The sequence below is a fragment of the Silurus meridionalis genome, chromosome 23, assembly GCF_014805685.1.
Source record: "Silurus meridionalis isolate SWU-2019-XX chromosome 23, ASM1480568v1, whole genome shotgun sequence".
NCBI classification, from domain to species: domain Eukaryota; kingdom Metazoa; phylum Chordata; class Actinopteri; order Siluriformes; family Siluridae; genus Silurus; species Silurus meridionalis.
Window position 1 is genome coordinate 11,305,390 of NC_060906.1, and position 19,188 is coordinate 11,324,577.

General features: G+C 39.1%; 2 protein-coding genes across 2 annotated transcripts; one reads left to right on the forward strand and one right to left on the reverse strand.

Annotated features, from left to right (window-relative positions):
• The first annotated feature begins 25 nt into the window (after nucleotides 1-25).
• dhcr24 (24-dehydrocholesterol reductase) lies at nucleotides 26-14,482 on the forward strand. The gene is made up of 9 exons (XM_046836172.1): nucleotides 26-396; nucleotides 2,958-3,113; nucleotides 3,361-3,466; nucleotides 4,086-4,204; nucleotides 8,250-8,513; nucleotides 9,331-9,474; nucleotides 11,996-12,193; nucleotides 12,536-12,714; nucleotides 13,660-14,482. Exons 1-9 carry the CDS (start codon nucleotides 166-168, stop codon nucleotides 13,811-13,813), a joined length of 1,551 nt encoding a protein of 516 aa, XP_046692128.1. The 5' UTR covers nucleotides 26-165; the 3' UTR covers nucleotides 13,814-14,482.
• LOC124376952 (lymphocyte expansion molecule-like) lies at nucleotides 14,483-19,178 on the reverse strand. The gene is made up of 9 exons (XM_046836173.1): nucleotides 18,959-19,178; nucleotides 18,786-18,870; nucleotides 18,370-18,489; nucleotides 18,089-18,232; nucleotides 16,686-16,811; nucleotides 16,409-16,582; nucleotides 16,157-16,294; nucleotides 15,843-15,973; nucleotides 14,483-14,680 (listed from the first exon to the last, which is right to left on the reverse strand). The coding sequence occupies exons 1-9, from the start codon at nucleotides 19,006-19,008 to the stop codon at nucleotides 14,638-14,640; spliced, it is 1,011 nt and encodes a 336-aa protein (XP_046692129.1). The 5' UTR covers nucleotides 19,009-19,178; the 3' UTR covers nucleotides 14,483-14,637.
• Nucleotides 19,179-19,188: the final 10 nt, after the last annotated feature.

A 19,188-nucleotide genomic window follows, 5' to 3' on the forward strand; every position in this document is an offset into this window, starting at 1 on the left:
AGTTGTAAAAAAGCATGCATTTAAATCGAGATGTCAAAATTTGCGGTTGCGGGTTTGAGTGTGAGGATCTAAACAAAAAGTACAAGGAAAAGTTGATTTTATTTTAAAACCGTGTGTATATTGAGAGTTTACATTTGCACGGATACTAATATTATTCTTATTGTTATGGATGCGCTGTTGTATCTCGGTGCTCTGATTCTTCTGTTCCTCGTATGGATCAGAATAAAAGGGCTTGAATATGTTATAATTCACCAGCGATGGATTTTCGTTTGCCTTTTCCTCCTGCCCCTGTCTGTGCTGTTTGATGCCTACTATTATATTCGTGCTTGGATCATCTTTAAGATGTGCTCAGCGCCGAAGCTGCACGAGCAGCGGGTCCGAGACATCCAGAGACAGGTGAGCTCTATAAAGATCATCATTCATACACGTTTACTGCATGCATTTCTTTTCTTCCACACAGGATTTTTGCTAAAGAGATGCTATAGACCTATGATTATTTACTCTATATGCTTATATATACTTGTACTATTCATAGATTCAGTGATCAATAGTAGAGGCCTTGCTCAAGGGCCCAGCATTAGTGCTGCTTGGTGCTGGGATTTGAACCCATGACTTTCTATTCAGAAGTCCAACATCTGATCCACTGAGCTACCCCATATTGACATTTTCTTTAGTTTTTCTTCAATGCAGAACTTTTCAATTTTGTCAAACCTTCTTGAATGCAATTTCTGTAAACTCTTATTTAGCTGACTCATCAGTTCTGGGAACTGGGAAAGAATGAAAACAATGGTTGCAGTCATTAAATCATTACTATTTTCTAAACTAATGATCATATTCATGATATAGAAGTGAAAAAGCACATTCTGAAAACACATGCTTTTTAGAAGACTAATGAGCTGTCTGAATACTCGAGTCTGACAACCTCAGGCTGTAGGTTGTGCTTAAACGCTCTAAAAGCACAGGTATTTCCGGTCAGTTTAATTATCGCCCTATATATTATCAGAGATGCAAGTAATTCACTATTGCACAAGCCTCTAATAACTATTACATTTTCCTCTATGGATGATTTAAAGAGAACTGTAGATAGAATCATCAGTATATAGAATAACAATTTCACTCCAATTCTGCACGGAAGACACACTGACAGCTTTCAATTCTCAAAGGTATGCCTAAAATTGTGCACACCTAGGCATGGCTTAGTGTCCCTGACAGGGTGGAATGATATAGATTGATATAAAGAAGACCCGAAGATGCTCCATATAGCGATACCTGTCATAAAATGTACTTTACCATATTTATGATGAAAAGTTTCAATTTGTTAGGCAGAATCCAAGAAGGGAGCTTTAAAAGAAAAACAAAAGAAGCATGTAGGTGAAACAGTTCACTATACTCTCTAAATGTATAAAACAAGTAATGTGATGTGAGCTGGTGTGAGAATGCAGGAGGATTTTACATGTCTGCTCTAAAAGAAGCTAGATGTGCTAATTAAAAATTTATATACCTTGTCACAAACTCATTGCTGGAAACACTGCTGGTTCAACTTGTGTGTTTGTGTAACCTAGTCCAGGTCCAGCACAAATCCCCCATACTAAATACCAAATGTACTAAACATAGACAAACATTAGGCAGGCTATTGATTGGTCCAACACTCTCATTACAGTGCCATCATTTAAGCCACAAAACTGTCTAATGAAAGAAAAAGAACACACTAATGACAGTAATGAACCCAATAATTCTGCCATGTTTAGAACGTCCAGACTGTGAAACTGTATCATGCTGTACTGAGTATTGGAAGAAGTCCTGCTCCTACTTTACAGACACCTGACCCAAAGCATAAAGAACTTTTTAATCACCTAATTACAGGGAAAGCTTCGATTTGCAATGCAAATGTTCATTTTCTTCCCACTGAGTTGGTAAAAACATAAATCTAGTTTGTTTTTGTGATCTCGTAAGGTTTTGGTGATCGTTCTCAATAAGTTATATAAGCAACTTTTCCTTTTGAGAACTATAGTTGGTAGAGTTCGTGGGTTTTACTGATACTGAGAGCTAGATTGGATTCTACTTGCCGATGTCCGATTAATCAATCAATAGTTTTTCAAATGGATACACTATGTTAAATAATACTAAAATAAAAAAAATAAAAAAAGGTACATAATCATGAAAATGTGCTCAATGAAAAAAAATTAATATATGAATTAATAAATATAATTATATAATTTATAAATAAAAGAAAAATAAATATAATATAGTGTTCTCCGTGCGATGTGCGTTCTCCATGCAGCATGCAGTCTCTCGTGTAAATGACAACAGACTCCTGCAACAGACGCGAGCCGGAAAAACTATTGGTATTGATTTCTGCTGATAAAAATCAGCCAAAATCTGACAGATGAATTAACTAACCGATAAATTGGTCGACCTGTAATAGTTGGTAGAATTAAATTTACATAAGCACTGCTAACCTTCTAATTATTGCTACAGAATCTGGCAATTTCTCTTCACTCAGTAAATATATAGTACCTGTTTATAGAAGAGGCCATTTAATTGACATTGCAAATGATCAGCCACAAAGCCTTTAAGTCAAAGATAAATTTTCCAGTAGATTTTTAGGCAGTTACTTAAGCTATCTTGTTGATTCCTGTGACTAGTTGATTTTTAGAAGATAGATGTGTGGTTTAGTCAGTGAGGTTCTGATTGTCATGGCCAGCTAAGAGAACGTTAAATACATTAGATAGTAGTTTGCTAAGTTGGGGCTGATATAAGACTGCCATCTCCTATTCAGTCGTCTGGCCAAATTCACAGCAGATGAAACAAAAACTTGACTTATTGCACCTTTAATTTTTTTTTATCTACATTTAATTTCACTCTGAATTGTTTGATTGTATACATGTATCTATTGTAAATAAGAAAAACAAATCTTATTCATATCATCCTCTAAAGATTTCTTCTTGCTTTTTTAGGTTCGTGAGTGGAAGAAGGAGGGAGGAAAGGCATATATGTGCACTGGGCGTCCCGGCTGGCTGACCGTATCTCTGAGGGTGGGGAAATATAAGAAGACTCACAAGAATATAAAAATCAATATGATGGATATCCTAGAGGTGGACACAAAAAGACAGGTGGGATCTCACTACAAATCCACAGGGCAATCAGAGTAAACCTTGCACATAACAGCATTAAAGATAATGTTTCATTCGATGTAGTTTGTAACTGAAAGCACTTACATATTAAAGCCAGTGGTGTTCAGGGGCTGTCTTTCACTCAGATGCACGGCCCAACCGTAAATAATTAGATTACAGTCGTTATTGTGAGTTTAGTCAGGAATGAGAGCAAAGCAAATTGATATGATCCTACACCTGTCCTTAGGTGGTCCGTGTGGAGCCGTTGGTGAACATGGGTCAGGTGACTGCCTTATTGAATTCCATTGGCTGGACGCTGCCTGTATTACCTGAGCTTGATGATCTCACAGTAGGTACGTTCACAAAACCAGAACGAAGCCTGTCGGCTTTATTTTATCCCGCTTTTTCAATTTCGCTCTTTTGTCCCTTCCCCCAGTGTATTGACTCGAATCAATATTACAGCTTTAAGTGGAGTGTGTATATGCAATATTTCTTTGCTGGTCGATATTGTATGTCTCGTGTGGTGCATCAGAGGCTACTCCTAATTGGGTTATGAATGAGTAATGGCCCTGTTTCAGTGTGTTAGGTTAGATTGGGTGCGGAAATGGCCTGTTCTACTAAAAGCGTTTATGGGTAGCAGAAACCCGCTGTCCAGGTAATGGTTTCCACTGCTGCTGCTACTGCAAATTCATTTGGAAGCCTACAGAGAGATGCTGTGTGGGAAAGCAAGAGAGCACAACCCTGTTTTCTCATCTTAATCATATATTCCCTCTGCAGATACATTACACACAGGAATACATGCTCTATTAAAGTTGTTGAAAATACAAAGTACACATGATCAAATACTTTTTTAATACAAGTCCTGTTGTCATCTTTGTAACATTTTTCAATCATTGATATTCTGGCTTTCTCTCTCTCTCTCTCTCTCTCTCTCTCTCTCTCTCTCTCTCTCTCTCTCTCTCTCTGTGTCAGGGGGTTTGGTAATGGGCACAGGGATTGAGTCTTCATCCCATATTTATGGCCTGTTCCAGCACATCTGTGTGGCCTTTGAGCTGGTACTGGCAGATGGCAGTCTGGTTCGCTGCACTGAGGTATGAATTAGATTTTGTGTGTGGTTGTGTGTGAACCCCCTTTGTGTTTGTATCAGTAGGAAGTATACACTTAAAGACATAGTATTTACAATCAAAGCTGCTTCCAGTGAACCAGTCACTATGATACACACTGTTATCACTGTTTAACTGTAAAATAACAAAGTATCTTAACACGTGCAATAACAGAAATGTAAAAAAGCGTGCAATATTACCTGTGTGCAATATGTCTGTTAGCGTAACTAATTACTAGTGGTCTCTTTTTTCTTATTTGTATTTATACATTATGTTGTGTATATACTGTATACTATAGTATGTCTCTATTCTTTTAAAAAGAAATAATGTAAAGTAGAATGTAATGAGAAATGTATGACAAGTATCTTTTAGAAAAAGATTTCATTATATACACAAGGTGGTATCAAAACGTTTTAAAACAAGCTCTGTTTACAAGAAAATACATTATTTATCTACATTTACACACTAGGACTAGTCCTGTTGCACAGCAATACAGCGCTCCCAGCATTCCTGCCACTTGTGGAATGTGTGTCCTGGAAGTCTTCTTTTTTCAACCATGTCAAGCATCTTCTGCGATTTTGTACTGGATCTCAGGAATAATGTCAAAACGGTGACCTTTGAGCTTCATCTTTGGGTAGAGGGCGAAGTCCGCAGGAGCAAAATCTGGCGAGCAAGGAAGTGAGATCATGTTGTTTTCGGCAAGAAACTCGCGTATGAGGAGCGCTCGGTGACAGGGTGCATTGCCGTCGTGTAGCGTCCGGTTTGTCCCTCGCCTCACGGATCCAGTCGCTTTCGTCAATGCATGTGGTCAGTATAGTACCAGTCGTACAGCTCCTGATGTACACAGGACAATGTTTTTTGGCACACTGACTTATGAAGGTCGGTGCTCCCTGTGACTGCATGAAGCCTTGTGCTGCCATCTGTTGGCGTGTTACAAAACTATTTTTAAAACGTTTTGATACCACCTTGTATTGTACTAGTACATCATGAAAGTTTTCACAGCGCTTAATTTTTTCCACATTTTTTATGTTATAGCCATATTTCAAAATGGATAAAATTCATTATTTTCCTCAAAATTTTACAAACAATACCCCCAAATGACAATGTCAAAGAAGTGTGTTTGAAATCTTTGCAAATCTATTTAAAATAAATAAAAACTTTTATTGTCATTTCTACTATACACAGTGGTACACAGTAAAAACGAGACAACGTTCCTCTGGAACCCTGGTGCTACACTAAACAACAACAAACAAAACAACATAGAGCTACAACACAAGCTACATAAAGTGCATCGAGTGCAACCTAGTGCAAACAGTGTGTGTGTAAGAGTTCCGTTTCATTTCTGTGTATTCAGAAGCCTGATGGCTTGTGAAAAGAAACTGTTGCACAGTCTTGATGTGGCGGCCCGAATGCTTCAGAACCATTTTCCTGATGGCAGGAGGGTAAAAAGTGTGTGTGATGGGTGTGTGTGGTCGTCCACAATGCTGTGTGCCTTGCGGATGCAGCGTGTAGTGTAAATGTCCATGATAGAGGGGAGAGAGACTCCGATGATCTTCTCAGCTGTTCTCACTATCCTCTGTAGGGCCTTGCGGTCCGAGACGGTGCAGTTCCCAAACCAGGCAGTGATGCAGCTGCTCAAGATGCTCTCAATGGTCCCTCTGTAGAACATGGTCAGGATGGGGGGAGGGAGGTGGGTTTTCCTCAGCCGTCTCAGGAAGTAGAGACACTGCTGGGCTTTCTTTGTGATGGAGCTGGTGTTGAGTGACCAGGTGAGGTTGTCTGCCAGATGAACACCAAGGAATTTGGTGCTCTTGACGATCTCCACTGAGGATCCATCAATAATCAGTGGAGATTGTTCGCTCTGTGCTCTCCTGAAGTCCACAACCATCTCTTTCGTTTTGTCTACGTTCAGAGACAGGTTGTTTGCTCCACACCAGGCGGTTAACCGTTGCACCTCCTCTCTATATGCTGACTCGTCGTTCTTGTTGATTAGACCCACCACGGTCGTGTTATCAGCAAACTTGATGATGTGGTTCGAGCTGTGCATTGCTACCCAGTCGTGAGTCAGCAAAGTGAACAGCAGTGGGCTGAGCACACAGCCCTGGGGGGGCCCCAGTGCTCAGTGTGGTGGTGCTGGAGATGCTGTTCCCGATCCTGATTGACTGAGGTCTCCCAGTCAGAAAGTCCAGGATCCAGTTACAGAGGGAGGTGTTCAGGCCCAGAAGGTTCAACTTCTTGATCAGGTGCTGAGGAATGATTGTGTTGAATGCTGAGCTGAAGTCAATGAACAGCATTCGTACATATGAGTCCTTGTTATCCAGGTGGGTGAGGGCCAGATGGAGGGTTGTGGAGATAGCAACGTCCGTGGAACGGTTTGGACGATACGCAAACTGCATGGGGTCCAGGGAGGGTGGAAGCTGTGTCTTAATGTGCCTCATGAAGAGCCTCTCGAAGCACTTCATCACGATGGGTGTAAGCCCGACGGGATGATAGTCATTGAGGCAGGAGACAGTAGATTTCTTCGACACGGGAACAATGGTCGTTGTCTTGAGGCACGTGGGAACAACGTTGCTGCTCAGGGAGATGTTGAAGATGTCAGTGAAGACATCTGCTAGCTGTTCTGCACATTCCCTGAGCACTCTGCCAGAAATGTTGTCTGGTCCAGCAGACTTCTGTGGGTTAACTCTGCATAGAGTTTTCCTCACTTCAGCTGTGGTTAGACAGAGCACCTGGTCAGTGGGAGGAGGGGTGGTCTTCCTCGCCTTCACGTTGTTCTGTACCTCAAACCGGGCGTAGAAATCGTTCAGCACATTCGGGAGGGAGGCGTCACGGTCACAAGCAGGTGATGTGGTCTTGTAATTCATGATCGCCTGGATGCCCTGCCACATGCGCCAGGTGTCTCCGCTGTCCTGGAAATGGTTGTGGATTTTCTTCGCGTGTGCGCGCTTCGCCTCTCTGATGGCACGAGACAGTTTGGCCCTTGCTGTTTTTTGGTGAAGCTTTGGTGAAGCACCTTTGGCACCAATTACAGCCTCAAGTCTTTGTGAGTATAATGCTATAAGTTAGGCACACATTTTTTGGCAGTTTCTCCATTTCCTCTTTGCTGAACCTCTCAAGCTCCATCAGGTTGAATGAAGAGTGTTGGTGCACAGCCATTTGCAGACCTCTCCAGAAATACTCAATCGGGTTCAATTCTGGACTCTGGCTGCAACCCCTCAAGGACATTCAGAGTCGTCCCATAGCCACTCCTTTGTTATCTTGGCTGTGTGTTCAGGGCTGTTGTCCTGTTGGAAGATGATCCGTCACTTCAATCTGAGGTCCAGAGCGCTCTGGAGCAGGTTTTTATCAAGGATGTCTCTGTACATTGCTGCATTCATCTTTCCCTCGATCCATATAGTCTCCCCGTTCCCACCACAGAAAACATCACAGCATAATGCTGCCACCACCATGCTTCAATCTAGAGATTGTATTGGCCAGGTGATGAGCTGTGTTTGGTTTCCTCCAGGACAAAGTGTTCAATCTCTTGTTTCTCATGGCCTGAGAGTCCTTCAGGTACCTTTTGGCAAACTCCAGGAGGGCTGTCATTTGCTTTTTACTGGTGGAGTGGCTTCTGTCTCAGAGGTCTCCAGATGATTCCTTGGACCTTATGGCTTGATTTGTGTTCTGACATGCACTGTTAATTGCGGGACCTTATATAGACAGGTCTTTACCTTTTCAAATCATGTCCAATTAACTGAATTTATCACAGGTGGACTCCAATCAAGTTGTAAAAACATCTCAAGGACGATCAGTGAAAACGGGATGCACCTGAGCTCAGTTTTGAATGTAATGGCAAAGGCTGTGAATACTTGTGTGTGATTTCTTTTCGTTTTTTATGGGGTATTGTTTGTAGAATTTTAAAGGAAAAATAATTAGTTTAATCTATTTTGGAATAAAGCTGTAACATAACAAAATGTGGAAAAAGTGAAGCACTGAATATTTTCCAGATGCACTCTACAGTACATTTACTTATAAACTTCTCCTTGTGGGGCAGAAAGAGAACTCTGAGCTGTTCTATTCCGTTCCTTGGTCCTGTGGATCCCTGGGCTTCCTGGTGGCAGCTGAGATTCGGATTATTCCAGCTCGGCAGTGGGTGAGGCTCCAGTACAAGGCCGTGCGAGGTTTGGATTCTATCTGTAAGGTGTTTGCAGAGGAGTCCACTAACAAAGAGAACCATTTTGTGGAGGGGCTACAGTATTCAATCGACGAGGCTGTTATTATGACAGGCGTTATGACTGACCACGCCGAGCCAGACAAGGTGAGGTCATGTCCATGACGGGCTCCTTAGGCTGCATCTATACTTTGCTTTACAAATGTCTTTATGGTTTAAAGCAGAGTGTTTTGTAAGGATGTTTTACATATGCACTTTATATATGAACTGCTTTAAGAATACGTAAGCAACGTGGATTTGTTCTGGAATCACGAAAGCTCTAGCACAGTTTGATTGTAGAGAGAAAATAAATAAACCCTTATTCAACCCACCTGCAGAAAATGAGCGTATTTGAGGTTGCAGAAAGCTTTTTGTTGTATGTGAAAGAAAGTGAGAAAAAAGTAATAATATATGTTATGAATAATTAAACCGATAACAAAAAAAGAGAAATGAAATGTTGGGTACATTACACAAAAAGTGTTATTTGGATTCTAGAACAATGTGGTCCACCTTGGTTTTCTTTTGAGCCTTGGTAACCTTTTTTATTTTTACACACTTTATAACCAATTGCTTACTTTGTATTAGTGAGTGAAAGAATGATATGAATACACTTACTGTCAATGTTTTTAGGAACAACTGTACACCCATTGATTTATGCAATCACCTAATCAGCCAATAACATGGCAGCAGCAGCACAATGCATAAAATCATGTAACTAGAGATTGGGAGCTTCAGTTGAAACATGAGGAAACAATGTGATCTTTAACTGTAATCATATTTCAGAACCTGCTGGGAAATCTCCTGGAATTTCCACACACAATACAACAATAGTCTCTATAGATTTTACAGAATAGAACCTTTTGGTTTGATTAATTACAAATATTTGCATTGTGCAAACAGTATGCTTTTTGTGTGTGTTTGCTAGATCAATCGCATCGGTCACTACTACAAGCCCTGGTTCTTTAAACATGTAGAGAAGTTCCTGAAGCATAATGGGAGTGGAGTGGAGTACATCCCACTCAGACACTACTACCACAGACACACACGAAGCATTTTCTGGGAGCTACAGGTATGATGTGTGAAAAGGTGAAATGCATCCCATGGGTAATAGATAAACAGGGACGATATGGTGGATGGATTGCATGCATACCTTTAGGAACACTTGAACTTGGACTTATTCAATTAGACTGTACTTTTTATTATGGCTACAATGTTCCTATTATCATTTGTGTTGTAAGACTCCTGCATAAGCAACTCAGCTTATGTGAAAAGCCAGTGGTGGACAGTAGGGAAGTAACTGTAATTTGTTACTGTACTTAAGTATCTTTTTTACATATCTGTAATTTACTGAAATATTTCCATTTGGGGAGACTTTTACTTTACTTCACTACATTTGAAAATAAAATATCTTTTTACTCAACTACATTTTGCGAAATCAGTCGTTCCTTTAAATTATTGAATGGATAAAAACTTTTTGTGCTAAGAGTAACAGAGCCTTTTAACATAAACTGAGTTTATGAGTCTTGTAACACAAAAATGATAATAGGCCATAATAAATCATAGTATTTCGGATATTAAAGTATATTTAAAAGCAAATACTTTTGTACTTTTGCGCATTGAGTAAAAGACAGGAGGTGGAGCTGGAGGTAGCAGAGCTGAAGATGTTGAGGTTTTTTGTTGGGAGTGATGAAGATGGACAGGACTAGAAATGAGTTTATTAGAGGGACAGTGCATGTAGGACGTTTTGGAGACAAGGTGATGGAGGTGAGATTAAGATGGTTTGGATATGTGGAGGAGGACATGGGGGATATGGGTAGAAGAAGGCTGAGGATGGAGCCACCAGAAAGGAGGAAAAGAGGAAGACCAAGAAGGAGGTTTATTTATTTGGTGAAGGAAGACATGCAGGTAGTTGGTTTGAAAGAGGCAGATGTAGAAAACAGGGGGGTATGGAGACGGATGATTCGCTGTGGCGACCCCTAATGGGAGATGCTGAAAGAAGAAGACTTAAGAGAAAATATGAAGGTGGCACTTTAACTGGTGTAATATTTGACTAAATAAATCTTTACTTTAATTTAAGTACAGTTGGTGTACTTTATCCACCGCTGCTCTTAGCACACCAATCTATTAATAGAAGGATATTAATCAGTGTTTGAGTCAATCTTCTCAATAATATCTATTAAAATTACCATGAACCCAAAGCCTTCTTTTCAAGTACTTCAAAAAAAATTGCGCAAATAAGGCCACATGTGTTGTGGCAAGTCAGAGTCAGGAGTTTCTTCCATCATTTATTCCTCTAAAAATGTTCAGCTGCTGTTGAACTGACGCCGAACTGTATGTTCGTTCTAAGTAGATACCACCAACCGGCAATCAAAACAGAGTGCACGCTCAACTCTGATTGGTGGCTTGCTGCATGTTTAACCAGTTAAGTTTTTATTCACTCAAATAAAAGGAACGACTGATATTTGAGTAAAAAGTACAATATTTGACTTTGAAATGTAGTGAAGTTAAAGTTAAGTCTCCCCAAATGAAAATACTTCAGTAAAGTACAGATATGTGAAAAATCTACTTAAGTACAGTAATAACATTTATTACATAAATGTCCACCACTGGACTGTAGATGTAGTATAGTGATATTCTTCGTATGAGTTGGTAGTAAATAGGGATTGCTGTCAGCCAGTTTGAACACATATTGGATTTCTTTGATAGGCGGTTTGATGGTCCATTGTAAGACTTAAACATGGTTGTGTGGTCTCCGTCTTCCATTTTATATCCATTAGCTTCGATACTGCAACATAAATGTTCCCCTAATGTATTACTATTTCACAGTTTTCTCTTTCCGTTTTATAATATAATCTGTCTAGTCTTTCTCTGGCCATCTGTCTGCTCTCTCTCTTTCTCTCTCTCTCTGTCTGTATTGCTCTTTCTCTCTTTCTTTCTAATACACACATGGAGTTAATTATTAAAACTGTGACCCTCTCGAGTATAAAGCATTTATACAGAGTGAGTGAGTTTTTGTAAAAGATCAGATTTGGAGTAGAATTTCCGGTATTCTTATTCTTTTAGGGACATTTAAATGGTTCCCACCAAGATATAATAACACGCACACACAACCACATGCAGTACACACACACACACACACACACACCCACACACCCACACAAACAGACACGTATAATGTCCACTAATGTTTTTCTCTAATGCCATTAACTGAAGGAAGATGGTGGTAATTATTGCAGACCTGATAAATTATGCAGGTATTTTTTCTTGCTTGTGTTAGGGGGAAATGTGCTGTCTCTGTCAGCACATTGTGATCCATCATCTTTTTAGTACCCTGCTCTCTTTTTCCCTCTCTCACACACACACACAAACACACACACATACACAGTAGGTACTGTTGTGTTATCCACAGTAAATATCTTGATGTAAATGGGCCCTTCTAATACAGAGTGGAAGTATCGATTGCACAGTCTGTGTCTGATGGATTCCCCCAGATTATGACCCCTTTTTGTTTAACTCCCAGCACTTAAAATGCTTTCTTTCTCTATCTTGCATAATTGTTCTCGCTTTTTTCCCCCTGCCCTTGTATCCAGGACATCATACCATTTGGAAATAACCCACTGTTCAGGTATCTGTTCGGCTGGATGGTTCCTCCTAAGATCTCCTTACTGAAGCTGACTCAGGGCGAGACCATTCGCCGCCTTTACGAGCAGCATCACGTGGTTCAGGACATGCTGGTGCCCATGAAGCACATGCGCACAGCCCTCTCGCACTTCCACCAGGACATTCAGGTAAGATTCAGCAGCAGCAGGATGTTTTCTCATCGAGGCATTTGTGTGATCGGAGATAAACTCTTTTCCACATCTTCTGTAATATCTTAATTGACTTGTTCTACTTTATTGAATCATATTCATTATGTAATTATGCGGTTGTTTTTAGCCATTTACACTTTTTCACTGATGGATAGTATATAAATGTAAAAATGTCTCATAATGGTTCTTGTTAACTGTGCATTATTTATTGAACTGTAATACTGGGATGAATGAATTAAATAATGGCAAATGTGTAGACTGATACCGTGATCAAATTTTTATCCATTTTCAATTCTACCATGCAATTTAACATGGGTGTAGGTGTATCCCCTGTGGTTGTGCCCATTCATATTGCCGAGCCGGCCAGGCATGGTGCACCCTAAAGGAGATGAGGATGAGCTATATGTGGACATCGGGGCGTACGGTGAACCCCAAGTCAAACACTTTGAGGCTCGGGCTTCTACGCGCCAGCTTGAGAAGTTTGTCCGAGATGTACACGGGTCAGTAACAACAGAAAGCTTCATTTATGTATTATAAATGCTTGCGTATTCTACAGTGCCATTAAAATCTCAAAGCTTCTATTGGACCAGACGTTTTGAGAACTTCGAAAAAACACCCCTGTGACTGATTTGATGAAGTTTTATCTTCCATTCCAATGTATGGAATATTTTATAAAAGTATATTGTGTTTTAATTTAATTATGAAAATTATTTTTAAGTTTATCGATGCATCGATGGTGCTTGCACAGGCAATTTAATTTTATTTGTTTCACACACACATATACACAGAGTTACCATAACCATCAGTCAGTTATGGCCAAGACTTGATTCAGATTCGACTATGTAAATTGTCTGGGACACACCTAATATATTTGCTATATTGGGGTGGTACAGTATAAGAGAAATAAACCACGTTGGGCCTCATTGCAGCATCCCGTCCCATTGATTATTTTACTGCCTGCCATGTTTTTCCTTTACTTACTCTCTGAAACACATTATTTGGCGCTTTATTGCACATACTTACTTTATTGCTTCACTTTGGAAGCTTCTACGGTCTTGTCATATATTGAGACATTAAGGCGTGTTTTTTCATGCAAAATATGATTTAACATAACAGTGCTACTGGCTGGAGATTTTGTTCTTGGTAGAAAGGTTCTCAAACCAACTGTTCCAGAAATTATTTTAAACACTACTATAGTTGATGCACATGCCATGAAGCCCCATACTCTATCTGTGTCACTTCTGCACTGGGAATGACTTCTTTTCCCTCATAGATGGGTTAAATTAAATTTTATTTAAAAATTGATATGTTTTTTTTGAGAATTATCATTAAGCCAGCTTAGTTTTAAGGTAGTGTACTAGTGTATAAATGAAGCGTATATTTGACATTCTGCACATTGATGTACAGTTAATAATCCATTTTATTATTACTATTCTATCCCCTAGTTTCCAGATGCTTTATGCTGATGTGTACATGGAACGAGAAGAATTCTGGGAAATGTTTGATGGTGCTCTGTATCATAAGCTAAGGAAGGAGCTGGACTGTGAGCTTGCATTTCCTGAAGTGTACAACAAAATCTCCAAATCTGCAAGACACTAAATTCAGTCCTAATGGAATAAAGGGTGAAAGTGAAATATATATTTTACAACAAATATTGTCCTTTCTTTTGTTTTACTGCATACCAAAGAGATATTTTGTCAATGAAATTATATTTTAATGACTCTATTCTAATTTTCATATTAAATTTGCCATCAAGCTCTACAGCAAATTGTTTTCATCCATATTAAAACACTTGTATAAAGAGCTATGTAATGTTTGTTTTACCTCAGGCATTAATTCTTCTGTTGCCCTTGTGTCACTAATGTGTCTTTTAATTCTTCTATTACACCCAAATTTGTATTTGAATATGTTGCTTCCATTGTACAGTATTAGTACATGTATACCACTTGAAGAAGCTATGTTTATTCCTTACAGACCCTGTTTCATTTTCACCAACATTTTCTTAAAAATTTAAAATTATATTGTTGGTTTCAAACTGTCACCCTCATACAGTATTGTTTTTGCAGCCAATCTGTGTTTGTATCCATCCATAGCACATCCAAAAAGCGGATTTTTATGTTCACACTGGATTTTGTCATCAGGGGTCTGGGTTCAGTATCCATAACCGGGATACATTTTTATTATTTCATTTGGTTGCTTTTCTTGTTTTGACGGGTTTGGGATATGTGTGTCTTGTATATGGTGCAATAAAACTCAAATTTGTCAATATTTTGGCATTAGTTTACTTCAAAGAAAAATACAAATAGGAAAACTCATGCTGATATACTGCATATTGTGCTGTAGAAATGAATGTATTTATAAGCTAAAATACTGCCTCTTGGAATTCTTACTCATTTATAGGGACCCTCTGGTTGTAAGAGAATCTATCTGCTTTTCAAAGGGACATTGGCAGGCCTGAGTCTCTCCCTAATAAATAATAATAACAATAATTAACTAAAACATCTTATTACAACACAGACAATACATTGCATTTACCCTTACTCAATGTGAACAAATATTATTTAGACTTTCATTAACTGTTAGTGACCGACAGGTTTGTGTCCACTATATAGTCAAAAGTTTTATTTGTGCTTTTTTGATCCCATTTGACATTTAGTCCCATTTTCTGTTATAATAACCTCAACACTTTTGGGAAGATGTTCCACAAGATTTGAAATTGTGCTTGAAAAGATTTGTGCTCACACAACGGGGTTAGTAAAGTCAGGTGTAAGTGTAGTGTGAGAAGGCCTGGGGTGCAGTCAGCGTTCCAATTCATCCCAAAACTGTTCAATAAGGTTGAGGTCAGGGCTCTATTGCAGGCCAATTAAGATCTTTCAATTCAACCCATGTAAAGCATATCTTCATGGAGTTTTGTGCACATGGACATAGTCATGCTGGAACAGGTTTGGGTCTCTTAGTTTCAAGAATTGAAGTTGTGATACTATGGCATACAGAGATTTTCTACAGTTTTGTGGCAACATTTATATAGACTTAATGGCAATGTGTCCACTTTTCATTATAGAGTAATTAAGATGACACATTATATGGACAAAAGTATTGACATTCACACAACTCTATAGGACGTCTTTAGATGCGCTATAATAAAATTTTGCATTTACTTGTACTTGGAAACCCAAAACCTGTTCCAGCATGTCAATGCCCCTGTGCAGAAAGTGAGCTCCTTCAAGATATCGTTTACATGCTTTGTAAAGGAAGATCTCGAGTGGCCGGCTATAGAGCTCTGATCTCATCCCTACTGAACACCTCTGGGATGAATTTAAACACTGACTGCACCCCAGGTCTCCTCACCTACATCAGTTCCTGATTTTATTATCACCCGTGTGGCTGCTGAACACAAATCTCCACAAGCACACTTCAAAATCTAGTGAAACATCTTCCCAGAAGAGTGGAGCGATTTATAAAAGCAAATTGGGACTAAATGTGGAATGCGATGCTCAAAAAGCACATACCGCACTTATGACCAGGTGTCCGCAAACCTTTGCCGACGTAGTGTACATTATTTATTGATTCTTTTTTAATGTCTATAGGTTTTTTTGATGATGTTTTGAATTTGCTTGTAAGTTCTTACTGGTAAAACTTATCTCTTTCGGGAGAGTGTAAGTAGCGCTTTGTGCCAGATAAAAACGATGATCTATGGCTGTATTTGCTCTTGTTCAGCCACACCTCTGGTATGTTGTAACGACCAGGCCCGATTGGATTCTGTGGGGGGAAAAAAAATCCTCAAAAACACTTTTTGTAAAAATCTGTAAAAATCTGTTTCATACTGATTTTTGGTGGGTTTTTTTTATCGTATTTTCCTACAATAGTATATTTTGTACATGTATTGCCAGTCAGATTAGATGTTTGTTTTTTGTTAGTGTATCATTGCACTGTGGATCTCACATAGTTTTTATTTAGCATCATCTCTGTCCTCTTGCTTGTCCGTGGGGCAGTGGAAAGGAAGGGGGCTTGTTTGCCACTTCCCGATCGATACTTTGGAGTCATAGCAGCAACGTTGTACCAGCCTGGCCCGGGAGATGTCTAACAGAGAAAGAGACTTTGAATGGAGCATTCGGGTTGCTCATTTAAATCACATTATTGCAAATAAGAGGAATAAAAGTTGCATCAAATTTAATAAATGTGTCTTTCATGTACCACAGGTCGTGAGCACTGTGACAAGGTGGATAGGTAGATTCTCTCAGTAGGGATGGCCGGGTATTGCTCGATAATTCCAAACACCCCATGTTTCCTCTTTTCAGGCTTCTGCAGGTCTTCACCAAACTTGGGCAACTCTATGGGGTACTTGCAAGGGTCTGGACACACACCTTTCTAGAAAGAGTGTATACACTGTGCTTTAAATTGTTTATTAAGATATCTAAGCACTTTTGTATTGATGTTTTTTTTTTTTCGTTTTGACAAAAGCAGTGCTTACAGGAGGACTGAAGAGTTCTCGTGTTCTAGTGGACAGGTAGTACGGTCTATCTTTACCCACTTTGCGACTCAGCATCAGCTCAGTGAAGCTTTTCAAGTTGTATGTACCTGGACCCAAACCACTGTCCTGCATATATGGAAAAACACACACAAACAGCAGGCTGTCATATGACTCATTTCTGAGAGATTTTATTTTTTCATGCATACAATTTCTATAGTCTACAGATGCCACAATATCACCAAACAGCTTTTCCATGAAGGACAGCAGTGAAAGCAGAGAAGGTGGATTTTCTGTTAATGGGAATAATAGATGGTGTGGCAACAGAGGATCACTAGCAGTAAGTGGATGAGGATTTGATTGACTACATTAGTACTGTAGCGTTTCTCGGATCATAAATGAAATTCGTAAAACTACTTGTTCAACCTCCACATCATGTCATCACTTTTTAATTGATTGTGTAGAATTTTCTGCTGTTTTCTACATTAACAGTTGTTTATTAAAATCTATTACACTGGTTCTCACCTGAATAGTCTTAGCCCCCAAAACATCTCAGCATCAGTTCAATGCATAGGTCATTGAATGCAAAATGGTGAAACCAGTTGTCATAATCTGTTTGTTTTTGTTTTTTGTAAATGTGTCTAGAATTTATGAATTGTGCAGATGAATCTTGAATGTCAATAATGAAGGTGAGTGTATGTTATCAAGTTCATCAATATCCCACATACAGTCATGTTTAAATTTGTGCTGCTGAAATTTAAAGATGCCATAGATACTTAATTCAGCCTTGTGCAATTTTAATCATTGTAATCCAAACTGCATACAACTGTTTACATCAGGAAATACTGAAATCATGCACACATATTGACAAAATGACTAAGCATTTTTTATATATTTTTTGTTAAAATGACAAAAGGACAATGATTTGTTCATTGACACAAAAACTTACTTTTCAGAGATGAACAAAGGATTTTAAGAAAAGTAAAAGCTTTTGCAAGAAATCCAATGTTTTGTGCTGTTTGTAGTAATTGTTTTGAGAAAAGCACTTACTGGTTTGCAAATATTAAGGATGATTTGAGAAAATGCTCCAAAGCAACTGAGAAAAAAGCTGTACTTTAAGCTCTGTGGATGAAGCTCCTTCTCTAAAAGGGCCATATGCAAAAAACACAGCAATCTTAGCCCCCAGTGGTCTGATAAAGATTTGAGCATAATAGTAAAAGATTTATTTGGTGCATATACAAGACAGACAATCCCAGTTCAACCACTTGGTTATTGTGAATGTCTGCTTCTGGTATTGTTGACCTTGTTTTATTCATGTTCCTTATCACAGATGTCTTTTTCATTGTGTGTGATTTGTTCATGTACGTCAACTATGTATCAATAATACAAAATATTGTAATATTTACCCCAGTGTCACAACCAAATCGTTTGGCACGGCCAATGGTGGGACATCTCCCCACAGACATTCTCGCCTTCTCCTCCACTGCTGCTGAAGGGATTCCCCCATTACCATAAGTGCCTGGTCCTGGGGTAATACTCCTGGGGAATAACTGTATGGAAGCCATAGAAAATAATAAATATTTGTACCTTTGTATGCATGTTTATTTTTATGCCCATACAATTTGTCTGAAACTTTGTAAGAACACATGCCAATCATTTGTTCCCATCTAGTGGCTGAGTTTTGTACCTGGCTGTCTTTAAAACGCTTTTCTCTGGTGTCACAGATTCCTCTCAAGCTGCCAGGTTTCTTTTGCAGTTCCTCAGTGAAACTGGTGAGATTGTAAGTGAATGGACCAATCTCGGTTTTCTTTACGTGGCATGAAATTCAATAGGAGACACTGATTTGACTTGGAACATGTATGTATGCTTAACTTATAAACACATACTGGGTATTTTGCAATAGAAATATTGTACATAATGAAAATCTTTTAATGCCAAGCTTTACAGCAGCCATTATTATGGTGGAGCATGCAGTTGCATAAACCCAGCAACCTGAGGGAGCATCATGTGGCTAAATGAGGCACCTGTGTGATAAATGAGGTTACAGAGAGGACATTTAGCATTTAAATAAAGATAGAATAAGGAGATGTGTTTGGTCTTCACCGTTCCATTTATCATTCTCTTGGAGTAAGATAGCTGAGTGTATGTTCCCAACCTCTTGTTCGCAGGATAGACCTCAGTGCATAGTCTATTAAAATCAGAAAGTCTAATAAGGACATAAAAAATATAAGGATTATAGTTTGCTATTAAACGTTTTAAAAAGTCAGTCGTTTTACCTGGGTGATTTACTTCCGAAAGGGGCCCCCTGTAACCTTAACTTTTCCATTTTTTCGGTGTGATTACATAACTTAAACCATTTCTAGTGCCAACAAGGGGGACTCTGCGTGTGTTTGAGAAGACTGTCACCATGGCGACGTAAAGTGACACGGAATTAATACGTTACTTCCTAGCGACAAAGCGGGTTGTGACGTCACGCCATGCTTCCCGATTTCTAGCCTAAAAAAAG

What these genes read in the sequence shown, in the direction of transcription:
- dhcr24 (XM_046836172.1), top strand. Translation starts at nt 166, where the DNA reads ATGGATGCGCTGTTGTATCTCGGTGCTCTGATTCTTCTGTTCCTCGTA. An exon ending in GCTTGATGATCTCACAGTAG is followed by an intron (nt 3,467 to 4,085) that starts GTACGTTCACAA and finishes TCTCTGTGTCAG; the next exon opens with GGGGTTTGGTAATGGGCACA. An exon ending in ACCACGCCGAGCCAGACAAG is followed by an intron (nt 8,514 to 9,330) that starts GTGAGGTCATGT and finishes TGTGTTTGCTAG; the next exon opens with ATCAATCGCATCGGTCACTA.
- LOC124376952 (XM_046836173.1), bottom strand. Translation starts at nt 19,008, where the DNA reads ATGGAAAAGTTAAGGTTACAGGGGGCCCCTTTCGGAAGTAAATCACCC. An exon ending in AGCGTTTTAAAGACAGCCAG is followed by an intron (nt 18,233 to 18,369) that starts GTACAAAACTCA and finishes GCTTCCATACAG; the next exon opens with TTATTCCCCAGGAGTATTAC. An exon ending in TGATGCTAAATAAAAACTAT is followed by an intron (nt 15,974 to 16,156) that starts GTGAGATCCACA and finishes TTCCCCCCACAG; the next exon opens with AATCCAATCGGGCCTGGTCG.